Source organism: Panthera leo, chromosome B2, assembly GCF_018350215.1.
Source record: "Panthera leo isolate Ple1 chromosome B2, P.leo_Ple1_pat1.1, whole genome shotgun sequence".
Classification (NCBI taxonomy): domain Eukaryota; kingdom Metazoa; phylum Chordata; class Mammalia; order Carnivora; family Felidae; genus Panthera; species Panthera leo.
In genome coordinates this window covers 41,266,100-41,288,351 of record NC_056683.1, presented here as the reverse complement: position 1 = coordinate 41,288,351, position 22,252 = coordinate 41,266,100, and the positions used below count along the sequence as shown (strand labels likewise).

At 39.5% G+C, this 22,252-nt stretch overlaps 1 protein-coding gene across 2 annotated transcripts in view; it reads left to right on the top strand.

Moving 5' to 3' along the window:
* XPO5 (exportin 5) overlaps positions 1 to 22,252 on the top strand; it is a 48,485-nt gene that overhangs the window by 7,220 nt on the left and 19,013 nt on the right. The window contains exons 6-20 of one of the 2 annotated variants that reach the window (XM_042938877.1): positions 1,655 to 1,678; positions 2,070 to 2,255; positions 3,250 to 3,326; positions 6,893 to 6,992; positions 8,180 to 8,263; positions 9,000 to 9,125; positions 10,104 to 10,194; positions 11,589 to 11,717; positions 12,986 to 13,104; positions 16,551 to 16,706; positions 17,838 to 17,879; positions 18,203 to 18,292; positions 19,033 to 19,232; positions 20,131 to 20,230; positions 21,089 to 21,270. In XM_042938877.1, coding sequence (XP_042794811.1) covers positions 1,655 to 1,678; positions 2,070 to 2,255; positions 3,250 to 3,326; positions 6,893 to 6,992; positions 8,180 to 8,263; positions 9,000 to 9,125; positions 10,104 to 10,194; positions 11,589 to 11,717; positions 12,986 to 13,104; positions 16,551 to 16,706; positions 17,838 to 17,879; positions 18,203 to 18,292; positions 19,033 to 19,232; positions 20,131 to 20,230; positions 21,089 to 21,270 — 1,706 coding nt within the window. Of the gene's footprint in view, positions 1 to 1,651; positions 1,679 to 2,069; positions 2,256 to 3,249; positions 3,327 to 6,892; positions 6,993 to 8,179; positions 8,264 to 8,999; positions 9,126 to 10,103; positions 10,195 to 11,588; positions 11,718 to 12,985; positions 13,105 to 16,550; positions 16,707 to 17,837; positions 17,880 to 18,202; positions 18,293 to 19,032; positions 19,233 to 20,130; positions 20,231 to 21,088; positions 21,271 to 22,252 lie in introns of both variants that reach the window. The other variant, XM_042938876.1, reaches the window with a different exon arrangement.

Here is a 22,252-nt window from a genome sequence, read left to right as displayed (position 1 = left end):
AAATGAGGAGAAGGTACTATGAGCTGTTGGGGTGGGGAGGAACTCAGTAAGTACCTAATATATGCTATATACTTGTTTGCACTCTATGGGTTATTTAATCTTCAAAACAACCCTGAAAGTATAGTCTCCATTTTATAGATGAAGGTACAGAGAATAATTATTGAAGATTCCCTAATGTTTGTGGTGGAAGTCAAGTCCCGTTCTTTACACTAGAATGGCCCATTTCCCCCAAAATATCTCCCCAAGATTTTTCAAAAGATACCAGGAAAATATTTGCATTTAGAAACTTATTTATATTGAGAGTGAAGGAGGTATTGTTTTCATTTTCCCTAGGAGATCTGATCTGTAGGAGAAAGGGAACACATTATGACCCCTTAGATGCTCTAGCAGTCTAGCCAACATGCCCGAGCTGAGACATTAGAAACATACACTGGTGTTTTTCTTTAGCCTCAGTTTCAGTTCCCTCCATCTACCAGGCTGCCACTTGTGTCCAAGACCAGAGCACAGCCAAGAGCCATCTTTTGTCCTGGAACAACTTCTTTTGCTTGAGAAGTTGCGTCCCTTCTTCCGTCTCTTCTCTCTGTCCATCCCTTCACCTTCCCAATTAGGCAGTTGGTTGAATGTTAACAATGATCAGATGAGTAAGCTCACTCTCCCTGGCCCATGACCTGGCCCCTGAACTGGTCTGAGGGGAGCATAAAGGGTCAGAGTGGGAGTGAAAAATTGTTGGAGAGGAAAGACTAGACTTGGCTATTGTTGCTTGGATTCCTTTTCCTTCTTGGGCAGCATCAGTAGATGCTGGTAAGAGGGTTCTACCCGTCTCCACCCATTAACACCTCTACTCAGTCACTGTTGACGAAGGTTTAATACTTGTCCTTTATTAACAAGGGCATTTTTAAAAGTTGAGATGAGGAATTGTGAAACAAATCCTTTATAATCCTAAAGGCAGTGAGTTTTCAGGTACTTCACAAGTTGTTATTCCTGCTTCTCTTCCCCTTCAGCTCCCCTTCAGAAGTTTTTTTGGAAAATAATTTTGTGCATGTAAATCATTAGCATTGTGTAATATTTGTAGAATTGGACATGGAAGGGTAAAAATCAGTTATAATTGTACATTTACTGAACAGATGTTATTTTTGTCTAGCATGTATTATTTGTGTGTGATTTGTAATATCCATATATACATGGTCATAACTTGTATTTAATTTTGTTTCTTGTTTTTTCTCCATTTACATTATTTCAGTATACTTTTGCTAGGTATAATTTGTTTTTATTTGAATGTGGAAAAAATGCTCATGCTTTGTTTTAAGCTAGATTTCTTTCATCACTAGCACTGTTGATCCTTATTATGTTCATCTGTTATATTTCTTTGTAAACCATGTGTTTTGAAACTATCTTTGTGGACTTAATGTTGTAACATCTGTGTAAGCTCTTTAAATACTAACTTTGTGTCATACTGCTAAAATAACCTTTCTTTCTTAGCGGGAACATCAGCTATATGTTCTTAGTAAAGTTGTATTTTTTCCGAAGGTTAAAAGTTAAGTCTGTATTTTAAAAAGTCATTATTCAAGGGACTTCATTAAGTGGGTGGAAAGTTATTACATAGCTTTTTGCTCATTAAAAACATTGGATTCTTATACTTCTTTTCTTTCAGAAGACAGATAATTCTCAGGAATCAAAGGTAAGAACTCTTGTGGAGTTGGAAGGGGACTTCTTTGAGGCTTTCAGGTACAGAGATGCATACACCTAGTGGAGGGTGACCTCAGCCTTGGTTTGTGTGATCGTTGAGTTATGGTAGAAGGGAGTTAAAATTATAATATTTTCAGTTTATCAGAGGAGACGAAATGGCCACATGTGCCATATGGTCTTATTGACAGACATTGAGAGTGCTGTTGTTTGAGAAGTGGTTGTGTGTCAGACCTTCGAGTTCCTGTCAGTTGCTGTTACATGGGTACATTTTTTAAAATCATTTTCTTTTTAGAACTAGAAAATAGAAGGAGCTCAGGTATGATCATAGCCTCTTTGTCTGTTACTGAGGACTTAATGATCAAAAGTTACTTCTTTTCACGCAGGCCCAAGCGAACTGTCGAGTAGGAATTGCAGCACTGAATACTCTAGCGGGCTACATTGACTGGGTGTCCATGAGCCATATTACTGCTGAAAACTGTAAGCTCTTAGAGATGCTCTGCCTGCTTCTGAATGAACAGGAACTTCAGTTGGGAGCAGCTGAGTGTCTTCTCATTGCAGTCAGCAGAAAAGTAAGTTACCACTTCAAACTGACTTATCCTCAGAGCCTCTGCTGGGGGTGGGGGGTGTTTAATTGTATGTTGTAGCAAAAAGACATTGAAAAGTTTGGGATTTATCTGACATCAACTTAGCTACTTGTGTCCAACCCCTTTGGATAAGAGTATGTTGATATTATAGGGATCCATTGGCAGCATGTAGAGATTTGTCAGGCTACTTAGTTCTTGAAACAGCTATGAATCTTGGCACTTTGCACTTAAGAAACACGATAAAAGTAATGTTAAAATTTAAAACTCAGCGTTACGTCAAAAAATCTCAGATGGTGGCAGCGTTGGCTTTATATTGGTCTAGGCTAACAAATGGGACTATGACAGCTTTTCTCCACAGGAATGTTGCTTTCAGATGTAATTTACTTTGTTTTCATATGAGCATTATTGCCTGACGCATTTATTTTTTTTAAATGTTTATTTATTTATTTTTGAGAGAGAGATAGCGAGCAGGGGAGAGGCAGAGAGGGAGGGAGATAGAATCCCAATCAGGCTCTGTGCCATCAGCACAGAGCCCAATATGGGGCTTGAACCCATGAACCATGAGATCATGACCTGAACCAAAACCAAGAGTTGGATGCTTAACCAACTGAGCCACCCAGGTGCCACATGACACATTTAAAAATAGAAATCTTACAGGGGTTCCTGGGTGGCTTGGTCAGTTAAGCATCTGACTCTTGATCTCAGCTCAGGTCTTGATCTCAGGGTCGTGGGTTCAGGCCCCACATTGGGCTCCATGCTGGGTGTGAAGCCTACTTAAAAAAAAAACAAAAGAAAAAAGATAGAGGTGTTATCCAGATTTTATTTTAAAGAATTGGCCTTTTCTCTAGTGTTCAGTTAGCCCTGGGATTGAGAAATTGTGAAATCAGTGTATTTGATTATATAGGTATAGAAGATGTTAGTACTTGGAGACTTAGTAATAGAGTTTGTATTACCTGTGTTTCCCTAAAATTGGTTCTAGGGCAAGCTGGAAGACCGGAAGCCCTTGATGGTCTTATTTGGGGATGTTGCTATGCATTATATACTCTCTGCTGCACAGTGAGTATCTGCTTTTCTATGTGTTTTCTAATTTCTTTGCCATTTACATATATTATGTAGATAAATCTGAAGTTCTACCTGAATGTTGGCAGTCAGTTGACAGTGTTCTTAATAAAGAAGTCGGGTAGTCTTAAAGGGACTTTTTAATCTTTTTAAAGACCTTATTCTGCAAGTAAGTTGTGGCCATTGACTCTGCACCCAGCCGCTTCCACAGTTTTTCCCATTCTTCCCAGATAGCTCATCTTGATTCTGTCTGCTTCTGGTGATCCCCAAGCCTCCTACCAGCATTGGTGCCTAGGCCTGAGAATGCTCTGATCTTCTGTACTAGAGTCTGCCCTAGGCCTGCCTTGACTGCAGAACTCCAGATGCTCCTCCTTCCTTTCCTGCTCAAAGTACTCAATGCCTGAAGTGCTGAGGCTCTTGGAAACAGCGGGAACAGTGTGTTTGATGAGAAATGTATGCATGGGACCTTGTAAACACATTATCTGTCTTAAAATAATGGCTTCTACTTACTTTCTTTTAATTGCTCTGGAAAATATTTGAGCATTTACTGATACATGTTTCTTACCCAGGAAGGCAGATAGAACTGTATTACAAGGACAGTTGAACCTGTCACAACATCCTTTTTTTTTTTTTTAATGTTTATTTATTTATTTTAATGTTTTTTATTTATTTTTGAGAGAGAGAGAAAACAAGCATGAGTTCACGGGGGAAGGACAGAGAGAGATGGAGACACAGAATCTGAAGCAGGCTCCTGGCTCTGAGCTGTCAGCACAGAGCCTGACATGGGGCTCAAACCCATAGACCGCAAGATTATGACCTGAGCCGAAGTCAGATGCTTAACTGACTTAGCCAGCCAAGTGCCCCCTGTTTTTTTGTTTTTCTTTTTTTTTGTTTGTTTTTTTGATATTCTTAGTACTAGGGACAAATGAAAAGATATGAGACAGACACATACGTATTACTTAAAATCTCTTATTATCTGTTTATTTTCTTTTTTAATGTTTATTTTTGAGGGAGAGAGAAACAGTACAAGGAGGGGAGGGCAGAGAGAGAGGGGGACAGAGGATCTGTAGTGGGCTCCACACTGGACAGCAACAAGCCCCATGTAGGGCTCAAACTCATGAACTGCAAGATCATGATCTGAGTTGAAGTTGGATGCTCAACCCACTGAGCCACCCAGGTGCCCCTCTTCCTGTCCATTTCAACACGGCTTTTATGATGGCTTTCTTTCCTGTAAAGACTAGCTTTGTTTTTAAGGGGTTCTCTTCATTAAATTCATAACATGTCTTTTGGATGGCCACTGTAGTTACTGTTTCCAAGGCCCATTTCTTTTTTTTTTTTTTTTTTAATGTTTATTTTACTTTTGAGAGAGAGAGAGAGAGAGAGAGAGAGCGCAAGTGGGGGAGGGGCAGAGAGGGAGACACAGAATCTGAAGCAGGCTCCAGGCCCTGAGCTGTCAGCATAGAACCCGACGTGGGGCTCAAACCCATGAACTGTGAGATCATGCCTGAGCTGAAGTCAGATGCTCAACCGACTGAGCTACCTAGGCGCCCCTCCAGGGCCCATTTCTTAGTTCTGTAGAGACCATGACATTCACACTGAGGTGTCCCATCTCCATTTGTGTTACTTACTGATACCTGTGAGTAAAGGTATGATTCAAACCCAGGCGGTCAGACTCAAGAGCCTGCACTGGAAACCATAATGCCATATTGCCCTTCAACATCACTAGAGCCTAGGTCTTGCTTACCTCGAGGCCCATGCTTTTTACATTATGCTCTGCTGGCTCCAGAACACAGCTGACATGGCTGCTGTCCACACTAGTTCTTACTCTCGTTAGTGTGAATATCCCTGCATCATTTCAGGTTAGGTTTTGCCACCAAGTAAGTTATTTTTTTTTAAAGAGCTATCTTGATTCTGAAACAGTAGATAAAGGATTATAGATCTGAACTAAATTACTTGGAGAAATGACACACAAGGTTATGTTTTTATTGCTTTTAAAAAAAGAAACTTACATTGTTCAGAGCAACTTCAGGTTCACAGCAAAATTCAGTGAAGGTACAGAGATTTCCCGTATATGCCATGCCCCCACACACGCATAGCCTCCCCCATTACCAACATCCCCAACCAGAGTGGTCCATTTGTTAGAATTGATGAACCTACACTGACACATTATAATCATCCAGCCATAGTTTTAGGGTTCACTCTTGGGTGTTGTATATTCCATGGGTACATTCTGTGGGTTTCAGCAAATTTGTAAAAACATGTATGTATCATACAGACTATTTTCAGTACCCAAAAAATCCTCTGTGCTCTGCCTGTTCATCTCTCCTCCCCATCCCAACCTCTGGTAACAATTGATCTTTTTACTTTCTCCATAATTTTACCTTTTCTAGAATGTCACATCATTGGAATCATATAGTATATAGCCTTTTCCGATTGACTTCTTTCAGTTAGTAACATGCTATTTAGGGTTTTTCCATGTGTTTTCATGGCTTGAAAGTTCATTGCTTGTTAGCAGTGAATAATACCCCATTGTCTGGATGTACCAGTTTATTCATTCACCTACCAAAAGACATTTGGGTTGCTTCCAAATTTTGACAGTTAAGAACAAATCTGTAAACATCCAGGCTTCACATGTTATAAACATGCAAGTTTTTGTGTAAACACGTTTTCAATTTCTTTGGGTAAATACTAAGAAGTGTGATTGCTGGACTATATGTTAACAGTATGCTTAATTTTGTAAGAAACTCAAATTGTCTTCAAAGTGTCTATACCATTTTGCATTCTCACCAGCAATGAATGAGAGTTCCTGTTCCACATCCTTGGCAGCATTTGGTGTTGTCAGTGGTCTGGATTTTGGCCATTCGAATAGGTGTGTAGTGGTATCTTGTTTGAATTTGCAATTTCCTGATGACATATGATGTGGAGCATCTTTTCATATGTTTGTCATTTGTATATCTTTGGTGAGGTGTCTGTTAAGCCCTTTGGTCTATTTTTTTAATCAGGTTGTTTTCTTATTGTGGAGTTTTAAGAGTTCATCGTATATGTTGGATAACAGTCCTTTATTAGATGTGTCTTTTGCAAATATTTTCTCCCAGTCTGTGGCTTGTCTTTTCATTTTCTTGATTATAGTCCTTTTATTTTTGTCAGCGGTATAAGGAATTGTGACATGCTTTGCCTAGGGATCTCTTGTTAAGTCCTCCCTGGGTATCAACAAATGTCTTTTTGTGCAGCTTTTCATGCCTATAAGTGTATGTATGCATTTTGTATGCAGTCATGTTCAGAGTTTATCTTATTTAACCCAGAATACTCAAAGACCATATAATGTGCAAAATTAGAGTGCTTCTTTGAGGGATAAGATTGCATTGAACCTTATTGCTCATTGATCTTTCAGTGTTTGGAGGTTTTTTGTTTTTTTGTTTTTTTTTTTTTTTTTTTAGTTTTTTAACTTTAATAATCAGCAGAAATTTGAATGTTGAAGCACAGACCACATACAGCTGCATTTGGTGGGAATCCTTTTGGTTCTCTTGATGTACACCTAATCACACTATTTTCTCATCTTACAGGACTGCTGATGGAGGAGGCTTGGTAGAAAAACACTATGTCTTCCTGAAGAGACTCTGTCAGGTCTTATGTGCTCTGGGCAATCAGCTCTGTGCATTGCTGGTGAGCACTTTCTAGCAAGTTTCAGGACCATTTGAGTAGAACGTTTAGAAAGTTACATTTGTATAGTGAGTGAAACATGCCATTGATTTTAGCCTTGTGGAAATTGCCCTACAGGTTATTTCATACGATTTTATAGATTAAATTCTTGTAATAGGGTTTGAATGATGTAAATTTCTCTTAACAAGTCAGTTATCGATGTCAACAGGAAACATCCACATCTATTACTCCATAAAGTCAACGTTGCCATTCTTGTGAATTTTGGTACCTGTAGAATATCAGTTTGCTGAATGCATTACCCTTTGAGGTCTATTAGATTATGAAATATTATGCATTCAAATAAAGAACTCTTTTCCCAAATTTAAAGAATATTATTGGTCATAAAAGAAAACTTTAGTCTGATTGACTTAGAAATACCTGTCTTTAGGGAAATACTTAAGAATTCAAGTCTTACAAGTTGAGAGGACAATTGGTATAGACGTTTGCATCTGATGTTACATCTTTTTGTGGTGGTTTGAATGGTTAGAGAGGACAGATCTTCAGACGTGAGATGTATACCATCAAGTGGTTGTTTAATAGATTTGGTCACAGAGATCTGAATAGACCAGGTGTGAAGCAGTAATACAGATTTTTTTCTTTCTGTGATTTGTGAAATGAATGCTCTTTTTTATTTTCGTATTTGACCACAGAATGAGTTTTAGTGATAACGATTAAGGAGGGAAATCCTTGAGTTGATGCCTTAGGTCACAAGGAAGTATATGGTCCTTTTAAAACTGAACTTTGTGGGGGTTTAAGTTCTGTACAGTTGCCCCATGAACAACAAGGTTTGAGCTGCATGGGTCCATTTATGCTCAGGTATTTTTTGACAAATATAGTGCAGTTCTGTAGATATATTTTCTCTTTCTTATGATTTTCTTAACATTTTTTTTTCTTTAGGTTCCTTTATTATAAGAACACAATATATAATATATATACATGTATGTATTAATCGTTTATTTTATCAGTAAGGCCCCTGGTCTATAGGAGGCTGTTAGCAGTTAAGTTTTGGGGAAATCAGAAGTTATATGTGGGTTTTTTACCCCTAACCCCTGTGTTCAAGGGTCAGCTGTATTTGTTACTCTTCTTGCTGTCCTCTTCCACCCCATCCCCGCCATCAGTGTCATTAATGTAGTGGTCTTTTTGTCCCTCAGGGTGTGGATTCTGTTGTAGAAACACCAGCAAACTTTGGAAAATACCTGGAATCTTTTCTTGCTTTCACAACCCATCCAAGTCAGGTAAACTTTATATAGGCAACATCTCAAAATTTTAGTTAAGTAAGCCAAAATGAAGCACTATGACCTGAAGTAATTAGGAGCTTGTGTATAAAATATGACTCTTAAGACCATAGGAAGTAACTATAGTGTCATTTCATTAAAGAATTATTGAGTCTTCTTCCTGAGCCAAGCATTGCATCATGTAGGTCAACAGCTTTTCCCCTCAGGTAATATTCTGCTAGTGTTCTATCAGATGTGAGCTATATCCCAGGTGATTTGCTCCTAAAGGTATTTTAAGTGCAAAAGTCTAATTGATTGTGTTATAAAATTAATTTCTCACCTTTAAGGTTTTCCTTGTAATACCACCCTGAGATTCCTGTATCCTTTTTTGCCATTAAAGAAAGTGGTAGAGGGGCACGTGACTGGCTCAGTTAGTAGAGCATATGACTCTTGATGTCTGGGTTGTTCGAGCCTCACATTGGGCGTAGAGCTTACCTAAAATAAAACAAGAAGAAAAAGTGGTAAAGCTCAGTTCACACTCCAGGAATTGCACCTGACCCATGGTCTGTCTCATTAGTATGTGGTCTGTAACGGGCCGTCATTACTGATGCAGTACAGCATGGCCAGTTTCAAAATATTACAGAGATTTATTTCCATGAAAAAATACTGTTGATAATTGCTGGGCTAAGTCATAATCTTGGTTATATAAAATGCAGACCCTTAAACTGAGGTTTCTCTTTTTTTTCTTTCCCTTTAGTTTCTGCGCTCTTCAACTCAAATGACTTGGGGGGCACTTTTCCGTCATGAGATCCTATCCCGTGACCCTTTGCTGTTAGCAATAATACCAAAATATCTTCGTGCTTCTATGACTAACTTGGTCAAGGTATGCATTGGGAATCAAAATGTGCAGTGTGAATTACACACAGTAAGACTTAGATTGGCATCCAAGTGACAGCCCGGTCTTGGTCACTAAGATCTCTTCCTTGGACATGTCATTCTCTTATTCACCAAGAAGAAAGCAGCCCAAACTGGTCATTATAATCTACTTTTTCATATTTTGGAGCACTTTTATAGTAAGTATTGGGCTAGGTGCTAGGAAGAAGTAGGACAAGAGCAATGACCATGACCATGCAACGGGATAATGCTTTTCAGAGATTGAAAGCAGGCAGGGTAGAGTCAAGATTTTAAGAGGAGGTAATATGTGATTGTTTCTGAAGGTCCAGGAGAGTATGAGGGTGACTGAGAAGGGAGGAGGGCGAGTGGAAGCAAATTGCTCACTACCTCTGTAAAGTTGCTTGTGAATTCCTTGAGATCAGCTAAGTGCTCTTGCAGCTGACAGATGCTTAATCTTGATTTGTAAAATCAGAGAATGGGACCTATTTAAGTGTCCTCTTATTTCTTCAAGGAATATGCTAGCACATGGCACACCCTGCTCTAATTCTTTGCCATGGTCTTCATTACCGTTTAAGTGAAACATACAAAGTTCCATGCTTGTTCCCCGGGGGTCAGCATTTTAGGAGACACATAGTTCTAGATTCTTTTTTGCTTATTGCCTACCGTATTAGCACATTGTGTTGAGACAGCCTTATACTCAGGCACCCTAAGCAAATTCTAGAATTTAATTCTCCCTGAGGAATCTAGAGGAGAGTGTCAAATGAGTGTTCTCTTTTCTACTGCTGTCAGGATTATTGGAACTAGGAGAAAATGGTGGACTTGGGGTAGACCAGAAGCAGTTACTTATTTAAAAAGATCTTACGCAGACCCTTAATTCTTCTTTAAAAACTGCTTCAGCTCCTAGAGTTTAAGACTCTTTTGATAAGTCTGTTTTCATCCCCTACCCCAATTATCTTTCTCTTTGCAGATGGGCTTTCCTTCTAAAACAGACAGCCCTAGCTGTGAATATTCTCGATTTGATTTTGATAGTGATGAGGACTTCAATGCTTTCTTCAACTGTAAGTGATAGTGGCCTGGAATTTCTCCCAGTAGTCTAAGAATGGCATCTAATATTATGAATCATAGTGCATGACCCTTGGGGTTCTATATTAAAGGCCCAAAATCTGGACAGCAGCCTGTTTAATCTCTAGTCTCATATTGCAGAGGGTACTGGGATTGCACTCATTCTAGGTATAGTAGTCTCTCTTGCACACGCATTACATGCACACACACGCATGTGCACATACACAACCTTTGGACTTTGATGTTTAGGTAGTAACAGTGTGTTAGGCACTTGAATTTTTTTTTATACTTGGGATTAAATACCATCTTACTTTGCTGGTCCTCTAAAAAATACAGGCTATCTTATAGCCTAGTTGTGTTCTGGGTTTTCTGTAGCCTGGCTGGTTCCACACCATTCTTTTATTTTTTTAAATAACAGCCTTATGAGATATAATTTGTTTACCATACATTTCACCCATTTATAGTATACAATTCAGTGTTTTTTTATATATTTAGAGGTGTGCAACTATTGCCACAATTTTAGGACATTTTCATGACCCCCAGAAACCCTGTGCCCGTTAGCAATCAATCATTCCCAGTTCCCCATCCCCCCACCAGCACCAGGCAACCAGTAATCCTCTATTTCTATATTTCATATAGAACAGATTATACAATATATGATCTTTTGTGACTGCCTCCTTTCATGTACGGTTATGTTTTTAAAATTCACTCATGTTATGGTGTAATCAATACTTTGTTTCTTTTTATCACCAATATTTAATTGTATGAGCATACCACATAAGTTGATGGATATTTGAGTCATTTCCACCTCTTGGCTGTTAAGAATAATGCTGCTATTAGGGTGTCTGGCTGGCTCAGTTAGTAGAGCATATGACTCTTGATCTCGGGGTTGTGAGTTCAAGCCCTACATTGGGCCTAGAACTTACTTAAAAAAAGTAATAATAATGCTGCTATACCATGTGTGTACATGTTCTTGAGTGGACAGACACGTTTTTTATTTCTCTTGGGTGTATGCCTAGAAAGGGAATTATTTGATCGTATAGTAATTTTATGTTTAATGTTTTGAGGAACTGCCAGGCTGTTTTTCACAGCAGCCACATTGTTTTACATCTGTACCAATCTAATCTTTTAATTCCAACAGAAATGGGAGATCACTTTTAGTTTGCCTCTTTGAGGATTGAATGGTAGGGCAATCCCTAAAATTTGAAATTTGAAATCCCTAAAATTGAAAATTTCTGGATCTGTTCATCTTTATTGAACATTTGTTTACATTCAAAGCACAAATCTGCAGAACAGAGTCTCTGAACATTCTTCTCCTGGGATGGATAAATGAATGAACATTAAGCACCTATTACATGCTGCTCATTGATTTACATCTTTCTCTTGGCAGCCTCCCGGGCCCAGCAAGGAGAGGTAATGAGGTTAGCGTGTCGTCTGGATCCAAAGACTAGCTTCCAGATGGCTGGGGAGTGGCTGAAGTATCAGCTGTCAATTTCTGTTGATCCTGGATCCATGAACTGTAAGATGTTTTTATTTCTAAACATTAGTGAAGTATTGTATCAAATATACATAGGAAATAAACCTTCTGAGCCATACTTAGAACAACATGCTAATAGTGTTCAAAAATAAATTAGGGTAAAACCATGCTCCTGTCAGTTTTGTCTTCACATTTGTTTTCTAACAGAGTCAGCCAATTGCACATTGTTGATTATATTACTTCACTTTGGGCACCATCTTAACAAATTGCATGTCTAGACTTAATTTTTAAAGCTTTTCTACCAAGTTCTTGCATAGAACCATTCCTAAACTCAAAAGAATGTCTTGTTAGGCATAATAGGAGCAGTACGGGGACTTTCCATATCACTCAGCCACCTTATAGCCTTTGGAAATGTCACTTTATATAAAATCCTAATAGCTCTGTACCCAAATGCATAAGCCAGGTAACTTCTCTGTACTCTATATCATCTGTTGTCTTGTTAATGCATGCTGTGTGTGACAAGATTTAATAAAACAGGAAAAACTAGAAGCTACTCCTTTAAAAAGGCTCCATATTTACGGTCACTTACCAACCACGCTAGTTAGTTGACATTCACAGGATTTAACATTCTGTTTTGCATATTCACAGTTGACTCTAAAGGTCTTGGTATCTAGTAAGTTGAATGTTTGTGGAGGCCAAATGTGTTGCACCAAGAGAAGCTAGTAAATGGAAGCACTATATGGAAACAAGAAAAGTAATTTGTAAATCTTTTTGCCTGTGCCGTTCTGTTTGAGTGATATGCTTTAATGTGAAATTGGAGGGTGGCGCAGTTCTCTAGATAATAGCCCTTGCAGTTATCATGAGGCTACTGGATGTGAAGCAGCATTTTGTGTATTAGTTGTTTATTTGGAAGGACTCTTTGTGGTCTCAAGTATCTTAATTAATTCTATAGGTTTTCAAAGACAAGTTATAAAGGGCAAGGAAAGGAGAGATTGGTTGATATATTTCAGTCGCCTGTGATTGACTAGGCACTGTTCTTGATGCTTTCAAAGTGGTTTTATAGATATGACTCACAGAGGTGAATTCACACAGCTCATTGTTAGAGGTGGAGGCAGAATAGAATTTCTCTCTACTTTTAGTTCTTTTTTTCTCTAGGCTGAGAGGGGTTAGATTACCCTGTTCCTTCAACTGTGAAATTAAGTGATCTTAGTCTAAGACCCCATTGCCTGTCTTCTGTGATCCTGTGGCAGTAGTGGTGGTAGTGGTGGTGGTGGTGGTGGTGTTTGTGTTAAAACCCTGTTCTCTTACAGCTGGAACTGGCGAAGGCAGCCTCTGCTCCATCTTCTCGTCTTCATTTGTGCAGTGGGAAGCCATGACCTTTTTTTTGGAAAGTGTGATCAACCAGATGTTTCGGACACTAGATAAAGACGTAAGTAACTGTTTCCTGTGCCGATGGCATAATGATTTTGATCTCTTTAAAAGTGACAGAGGGATTAGAAAATCTGCGGATGTGCATCCTACAGAAGAGGAAATGGAGAGTCAGGTTAAATAACATACTCAAGTTCAAATAGCTAGTAAACAGCAGAGCTGAGCCTCAAATGCAAGTCTCTGTCTCTAAGTGTACAGTGTTCAGTCTTTATTTTAAGGAGATAATAAGACAAACCCTGTTAGTACAGTGAACAACAGGTGTTGCAGGGAGGACAGTAATGGTAATCTTGAATTGGAAAATCTTCAGAGATGTTTGCCATTTAGCATCCTTCTCCGTTTATGGCAGGTAGACCAGAATATTCATGTTAGCTTATCAGTGTCCTCTTTCCTGAATATGAATAAATTGGTCTTGTTTCTGTGTGTTTCATATGAACTATATCATTCTTCTCTTATCTACCTTAGATGCAGCTATAATTAAGTAGGTGATAGTATATACTGTATTAACTAGGTTTATTAGGTTAAAATCATTGGATTTCTCATTTTAAAGTGATTATGTCTTAGTATGTTCCAGGTTAGTTGTAGGAAGAATCTAAATCCTTTGAAGATAAGTGAGATATATAGTGCTTTTTCTTACAAATGGCATATTAACAAATTAGGTTTTAGAGTCATTAACGTCATCTGCTTTTCCATTGATTCATTTCAGTTTGAAATGATGGTATTCAGAGTTTGTTCCAAAATTTAGGTGGGAAATTGTACTTAGATTCTGCATTTTTACTAAATGCGCCCTTTTTCAGATTTAGATGGAACTGTCAAGAAAGCCCTTTTTTCACTGAATCAAGGGAAATGGTTGTGGGGTTTCCTTTCCTGGTATTTTTAATTAGACACCTTGATGGAGCCAAATATGTGGGTATGACCCTGTTGGAAAGCAGGAGAATGAAGTGGTCACGGTTTGTCAGGTACTTGTCTTTAAAATATATGAAAGGACTGGTAGTATCAGGGGAAGGGTGCCTCGTAGGTTGTAGCCTGGATTGTATGCTAAGTCATTTAATATGCTGGTATTTGGTCAAAATGCCAAATTTTAGTTGGTCAAAAGGTACAAAACGTTGGATTGTGTATAAGGGAAAGATGGGGACTGGAAACAAAGCAAAGGTAACAATTAGAAATTGAGTAGGTGCTCACTTTGGCAGCACATACACTAAAACTGGAACAGAGAAGGTCAGCATGGCCCCTGTGCAAGAAATTGAGTAAGAGTCTGAACAGTTAGTGGGGAGAAGAACAATAGAACGAAATTCTTTTTTCCTGAGGAGATTCCTAGGTAGTAGTATTTAGGTTTGTTAGTGACAAACCTCTGACTCTAAAACCTTTTTTTCTTCACCAAAATAAAATGGGTCAGAATGAAGCATTCCTAAAGTGTTTGGTGAATTGTATATGATGAAATTATTCACCAACTTATTAACAAAGCTGTAACACGTTCTATGTCCCAGAAGTGTGCAAATGACGGCTCTCAGCCTGTTACATTCCCACTTGCTGCTACCAGTTTCTGACTCTGCGTAGTATTGCCTAATCCAGTGGTTTTACAAACTGCTCACACTGTGCTCTTGGTCCCCACCCTCACCCAGGGTCCATCAGAGCAGCTCAGCTTTTATCCCGTGAGAGAATTTGACCAAGAGGTTCTTTGGCTAGAAAGGATTTTTGAAAAGCTACTTCTCGTTTATAGTGGCATTAGCTGAGCTTATATGTCCAGAGGACTTATTTTAGCAATGGATTAAGGTATGGAATAGCTTTGGAGGGGGAGGAAATCACATTTTGAAAACGAGGATTGATTTGCCTCAGACAGTAAAATATAAAGCTACATTATTTTAAAGCAGTGTGGTACTCACATTAGATACGGCTCATTGGAACAAAATAGACCAGAAACAACCTGGAGCTTGTATAAGCATCCCAAAGAAATTGAGAGGGATTGGGTCATTTAATAAACAGTATTGGGGAAAATTAGCTGTTTGAGGAAAGGTCCCTAAGTTGAAAAACAGTGAAAGTAATGACAAAAAAGTGAATTGAATGACTATACGTATTTTTTTCTTAACTTGCAAACTGTAAAAGGCAAACTTGGAGCAATATTTGGAGTAAATACCGGTGGGATTAATATCTTTACTATAAAAACTTATATCTCTTAAACAATTGGTATCACAACTTTGGAGAATAATTTGGCAGTGTCTAGTGGAGATGCCTCGCCTTATAACCCAGCAACTTCACTGCCAAGTCTGTACTCTGAAGAAACCCTGCATGTGCATCAAGCCCCAATATTGAAGAGGATCCTTGTGTGTTGAGCCAAGGAAAAAACTTACTATCCCCCAATAGACTGTACAGAATAGAAGATAACGTATTTATAGAGCAGTAAAAAAGAACTAGGGTATACTTTGAATAAGGATGATTTTCAGAGCACCTGGGTGGCTCGGTCTGTTTGGCATCCAACTCTTGATTTCAGCTCAAGTCATTAATTATCTCAGGGTTCTTGGGATCGAGTCCTGCATCAGGCTCCATGCTAGTGCAGAGCCTTCTTGGGATTCTCTCTCCCTCTCTCTCTACCCCTTCCCAGCTTGTGCACGTGCATGCTCTCTCTCTCAAAATAAATAAAAAAAAAAAAAAAAAAAAAAAAAGGGTGATTTCTCATGAACATAATGTGGACCCCCAACAGCAAGCTACAAAAGTAGGCATACAATTCTGTGTAACTGTGAATGTGTATATTTGTGGAAAAATATACAGAAATGAGGGAATCCTTGAAACTGTGAACATCAAATTCAGAATAGTGGCTACCTCTAGGGTATGCACACAAAACAACCACTCTGTCAGTAACATTGTACTTTTCAAAGTGGTCATATGGAGAGCTATTAAAGTATTGCTTACACCTTTTTAAAGGCCTGGAATATTTCACAACTGAAGAAATGCAAATTTATATAAACTCCTTGTTTTACTGCAAAGGTTTTAGGGAATAAACTCAAACTGCTGCTGAGAACATGGTAAGAAGGGCATATGGGTGGGTAGAGAATCAATTGATGCAGCTTGTAAAGAAGGAAAATATTAATTCAGAAATACCCATACCTCTTGATTAAGTAATTCCAGTCATCCCCAAAAATCTCTTCTTCAAATGAAATAACTGAAAATGTAGCCAAAATCTTTTTGCAGAGATATTTGTTAGCACTGTTTTTAGTAGTAAAGAACTAGCAACATTCTCAATGTCTAGTAGTAGGAAAAGCTACATCTTTACGAAAGCACATAGTAGCATCATTTAGGAAAAGTTTTAATAACATGGGGTACTGCTTATAAAAAGCAGTATATAAAACCATATGTGGTGAACCATATTATGTATTTATAAACCAAAACCTAAAGGTTAATTTACCACAAGTGCTTATTAGCCCTGCCAACCTCCTTTTCATGTCTGTATTATAGGCACTTCCTGTTAATGATGGAATAGAGCTGTTGCAAATGGTCCTGAACTTTGACACCAAGGATCCTCTCATCCTGTCCTGTGTCCTCACTAATGTCTCTGCACTCTTTCCATTTGTCACCTACAGACCAGATTTCCTGCCCCAGGTCTTCTCTAAGGTAAATGCCATCTCCTTTATAAACTTTGTTTTGGCATTTTTGAGCCAATTATTGTTTTTTGTAACTATTTTTGAGAGTCTTTGAGACAAGCTAATAAAGAGTCATTTATTCATTCATCAAATATGCAGTACTTACTGTGGATCAGGTACCATGTTAGTAGAAAAGGCTTACTTATCCTTTAGATGCTCTGTTTGGAAATAAAATCACATAAACGGTTGTTGTGCCCATGTGGCATTGCAGTTAATAGCCAGGTATACTGAAAAGTGGAAAAGAATACCTAAAGAAGGATATCAAAGTGTGCTATCAGATTATTAGGAGGGGATTTGTGAGAGGAATGGTCAGTGCGGATGGTTTTTGGGTTTCCTGTTTAGGTGAGTAAGTGGAGCACCATCTGAGTGAGAATACTGGATTTGGTAAGAGTAAGGAAGAGGAGTAAGTTACATCTAGGAGGCACCTCACAATACTATTTGAGGTTAAAGGTCTGGACTCTAGAAAATTATAATATTAAGGTGGCATCATCATAGAAGTGCCTACAGTAGAGGTGAAGCTGTAGGAAAGAGGGTGATATGTATGTAGAGATGGACATGTAGCTCAAGCAGGGAACCCAGGGGATCGTCACTGGGGGAGGAAGGCAAAGAACGAGAAGCCCCCAAAGAAGAAAAAAGAAATGAGAACATGCGTTACAAAGTTCAGTAGAACTTCAAAAAGGTGGACTCATTTGTTGCAACAGAAATACTCTATGAATTGGGGAATATCCATGGGGTTTCTTGATTAGACCTTTGTTAGAGTATAATTCTGTCCTAGTGACTAGGGCAGTAGTCATGCTGTATTAGGTTAAAGAGTCGAGAAGTTACACCATGGTGAGGGAATCACCATAGTTGAGTGTTTGGCTGTTGGCTTGGATTATTCGGGGTTTCTGGGACCTTCACCTTTGTGAAATGTTTGATAGTAAAGTTGTGAGTCTCAAGCCTTTTGTAGAGTTATCTGAGAAAAAGTCTGAAATTTCGTAACACTGATTGAAAACCCTTTTGTTACACTTTGGGGATTTTGTTGGAAACCTAGATCTAAGTATTATTTTTAAATACTTTATGCATTTGGTACTGATGAGTGGCTTTTTTTTCTTACCCTTAGCTATTTTCATCTGTCACTTTTGAAACTGTTGAAGAAAGTAAGGTAAGGCCATTAATTCAACAAATCCTAACTTCTGGAGAGCAAAAGTATGAATGCCTAACCCATAAGTCTAGATTTTTTTTATAAGTAGAAGGGGTTATTAGTAAAGGCAGGACATAGTCCTATGGTATGGTGTTTATAGTAGAGATACTCTAAGGCAAAATCAGTGAACATGTGTATTCATGGTGACTATAAATGTCACTCCATTAAACTCCCACAGTGTGAAAATTGTGAATTTGTCTCTGAAGGAGGTATTTTATGTGATTCTGTGCAGCATCTGTAAATTACATTAAAAGTGGCCCCAAGTTTGTTGAATGTCTTTCCAGGCCCCCAGAACCCGGGCAGTGAGGAATGTGAGGAGACATGCTTGTTCTTCCATCATCAAGACATGTCGTGACTACCCCCAGCTCGTACTGGTAAGCCCCTGGACTCTGACCAGTAGCCACTGAGACCTGTTGAGTTTAGTTACACTGTTCTGTAAATCCAGCCCTAAGTATACCTCATATAAAGAGAAAGCTAGGAACTGTATGTAGCTTTGCTTCAAGTAAGTATCCCTGAGTCGAGGGCCTTCTTCCTCTCCTACTTAGTAATGGAGTTAAAAATGCAAATTATTCCCTCAAAATGTGTGGTTCTTTTCCATATAGATGACCAAGTTTTCCCTGTCAGTGTACACGTTTTTACCGTACTAGGTGGTATTCTTTACTACTGCCAAATGGTGTGCCTAATCTTGAGAGAAGCCAGATGCAAATCCCAGCCTGTTTTGGAGGGTTGCTAGAGGAAATTTTGTACTATTCCAGATTACAAATTAACCAGAAATTTCTTCTCAATACTGGCAGTTATGTGTCTTCCTAACGTGTATAAACAAACTGATCTTTGTAAATATACTATAAAAGTTGATATAGAAAAAAAGACATTGTTTTCACAGTTGTACTGTGGGGAAGTACAGTTACCCAAATGAGACAAGAACCACCTTCTGCCTGAATTGCCTTGCTTGTTCAGGCAAAAGAACGCTATAACTAAATTACTAAGTGACAGTCTTATAGGCCTGACCTTCCTAGGAATGCCTTGATCCTCTTTCCACCTTCCTTGAGTGACCCACCTCTCCTTGAAAATCAGACCTTCATCACCTTTGGGTATTTTTCTTTGTAATCTGCAGCCCAATTTTGACATGCTTTATAACCATGTGAAGCAACTCCTCTCCAATGAGTTACTCTTGACACAAATGGAGAAGTGTGCCCTCATGGAAGCCCTGGTTCTCATTAGCAACCAATTCAAGAACTACGAGCGTCAGAAGGTGTTCCTAGAGGAGCTGATGGCACCAGTGGCCAGCATCTGGCTTTCTGAAGACATGCACAGGTAGAGGAGATCCTTTGCCCCTGACCCTCACTGCACTGGAGCACCCTTCTATTTTAAGAGCTATTCCCAGGGTGGGAGTATGAGGATATCAAGGCGTGATGACCCCATTGGTGATATTTGAAGTTCAAAAGCAGTCTTTAATTCTCATTGTTGAAAATGTCACCTTCAGTACAGAGGCATAAGGAGAGAGAAGAAATTAGTAAAAGTAGGTAGTATGGTCAGGAGGCCACAGAGTCAGAATTGCTATGGTGTCAACATTGTAGCATGAACCAATGTAGAGAAATGATAACAGCCAATAGAGGCTGTATAGTAGGCATCGCGTAGACACTTACGTGTGCCCATGGAGCATTCTCAAGCTCACATTCTTTTTGCTGATGACATTTAGAAGTGGGAAGACAAGTAGGCGCCCAGGTGGTTCAATCAGGTCAAGCGTCCAACTCTTGATTTCAGCTCAGGGTTCCCAAGGTTCGTGAGATCAAGCCCTGCGTTGGGCTCTGTGCTGACAGCATGGATCCTGCTTGGGATTCCCTCTCTCCCTCCCCCTCCCCCTCTCCCTCCCCCTCTCCCTCCCCCTCTCCCTCCCCCTCTCCCTCCCCCTCTCCCTCCCCCTCTCTCTCCCTCTCTCTCCCTCTCTCTCTCCCCTTCTCTCTCCCCAACTTGAGCATGTGTGCACTCGCTCTCACTCTCTCTCTCTCTCTCAAAGTAAATATTAAAAAAAAAAAGAAGTGGGAGGAGAAATTTAAACCTTCAAATGACAGCTAACAATATGATTAGGTTCCTTTCACTTTCTAACAACTGCTCTTTGGAGCTAAATAATCATAGCTTATTAGCTTTTGTGGAAGAAATTCACTTTGCTTAAAATCATGGTATAACTTGTCTTTGCCACTGCAACCTTCAGAGTGCTGTCAGATGTTGATGCTTTTATTGCCTATGTGGGAGCTGATCGCAAGAGCTGTGACCCAGGCCTGGAGGATCCCTGTGGCTTAAACCGTGCACGAGTGAGTAAACGGCTGGGAATGGGAAGCTGCATTGGCCCCAGGTGGGAATAGGGTGTTGTCATTTGTTGAGTTTCTTAAAGATGTTTGTTTTTTTTAATGTGCATGAGAAATCTGGGAGTCTCCACTTCCCTAAGCTTCTCCTTTCTTTTCTTCTTTACTCTTGAATTCTTGTGTTAGTTCCTACAGCAAAGCAGATGGTCTTTTCTTTGAACTCGTTATTTTGACTTTAAGGATCTCTAAATAGCTCTGAAGAATGAAGTGTAATGAGGAATTAGGTCAGAATTTGGTGGGCAGTATGAGTCCTCCCTACCACTGCTGTCTGGGAAGTAGAGTCTTAAATGATGATCTAACTTGCAAACCTGAGAGTTTTCAGTTCTTTGCTATTCAAATAAACATTGTTCCTGGTTCCAATATGGCAGAATTCTACTTAACCTGGCAAGTAGTAGGTTGGTTGAGAGTGCCATGAGTGAGGATTAGAGCAAAAGCTGTGAGGGCCCAAGATGGAGGGTGGGTGGGGTGCAAGGTCAGCCAAAACAAGACGAAATGTTGGCAGTCTAAACACTTGGTTGTGAAGCATGTCCGGGCCACCTTCTAATTGGGATCCTACAAGAGCCTCTGGAAGGACAACCTCATGTAAAGGAAACTTCTAGAGCCTACCACTGGTCCTAAAGATGGCAATGAAAGGATCCCTCTTAGATTGACCTTAAAAGAAGGGACAGGAATTTATTTAAATAAATGGGGCTCCTTTCCTTCTCTCCGGCTTCTGTATCACGTTTGCCATAACATTGCATACGGATAATAACACTTGTGGTTTTTCTTGCTCTTTATGGGTATCTTTTGTTTTATGTTTTTCTATAGATGAGCTTTTGTGTATATAGTATTCTGGGTGTTGTGAAGCGAACTTGCTGGCCCACTGACCTAGAAGAGGCCAAAGCTGGGGGATTCGTCGTGGGTTATACACCCAGTGGCAATCCAATCTTCCGTAACCCTTGCACAGAACAGATTCTGAAACTTCTGGACAATTTGCTTGCCCTTATAAGGTGAGTTGGAATAATAGTTTTTCTGTTGTTGGTGGGTTTCTTTTACCTTAAGAATCTCAGAAGTGTAATCTCCTTACATTTCTTCAGATCATGGTGGTAGTAAATGGGGGATTAGGTCTTCTTTCTCTCTAGATTGGGGTCTCTTTTTAAAAATAATTCTAGCTCTCGCTTGCTTAAGTGTTGCTGTCCAAGTGAACACGTGGAACCTAATCCCAAAATGGCTTTTCTCATTTTGAGCCTTTCCTCTGTGTTCCTCTATTCCTTTATACTTTTTAAAAAAAAAATTTTTTTAATGTTTATTATTTTTGAGAGAGAGACAGAGTGCAAGCAGGGGAGGGGCAGAGAGAGTGAGGGAGACACAGAATCTGAAGCAGGCTCCAGGCTCTGAGCTGTCAGCACAAAGCCCAGTGCACAGGGCTCGAACTCATTAACTATGAGATTATGACCTGAGCCGAAGTTGGACGCTTAACCGACTGAGCCACCCAGGCGCCCCTTTAATTTTTTTTTAATGTTTATTTATTTTTAAGAGAGAGAGAACGTGAGCAGTGGGGGAGGGGGTTCAGAGAGAGAGAGGGAAACACAGACTCTGAAACAGGCTCCAGGCTCTGAACTGTCAGCACAGAGCTGGACATGGGGCCTGAACTCCGGAACGGCGAGATCATGACCTGAGCCAAAGTCGGACGCTTAACCTACTGAGCCGCCCAGGCACCCCGACTTCTTTATGCTTTATCCCTGCTTTTTACTTTAGGTTTTATTTGTCCAGATTTTTGTCACTAAACAAATTGTTGGCAGCAGGACAGTTGCTTTCTCTAGTAGTCCTTCTGGGTGGTATTCAAATGAGCTCATCTGAATTTATGAATAATGACTCTCAAATGGACCAAACATGCAGTGGCTAAACGTGGCAGAGGAAAGCATGATGCATGTTCCTCCTCAGACCGGCAGCATTAGTGTCACCTGAGAACTTGTCTGAACTACAGAATTG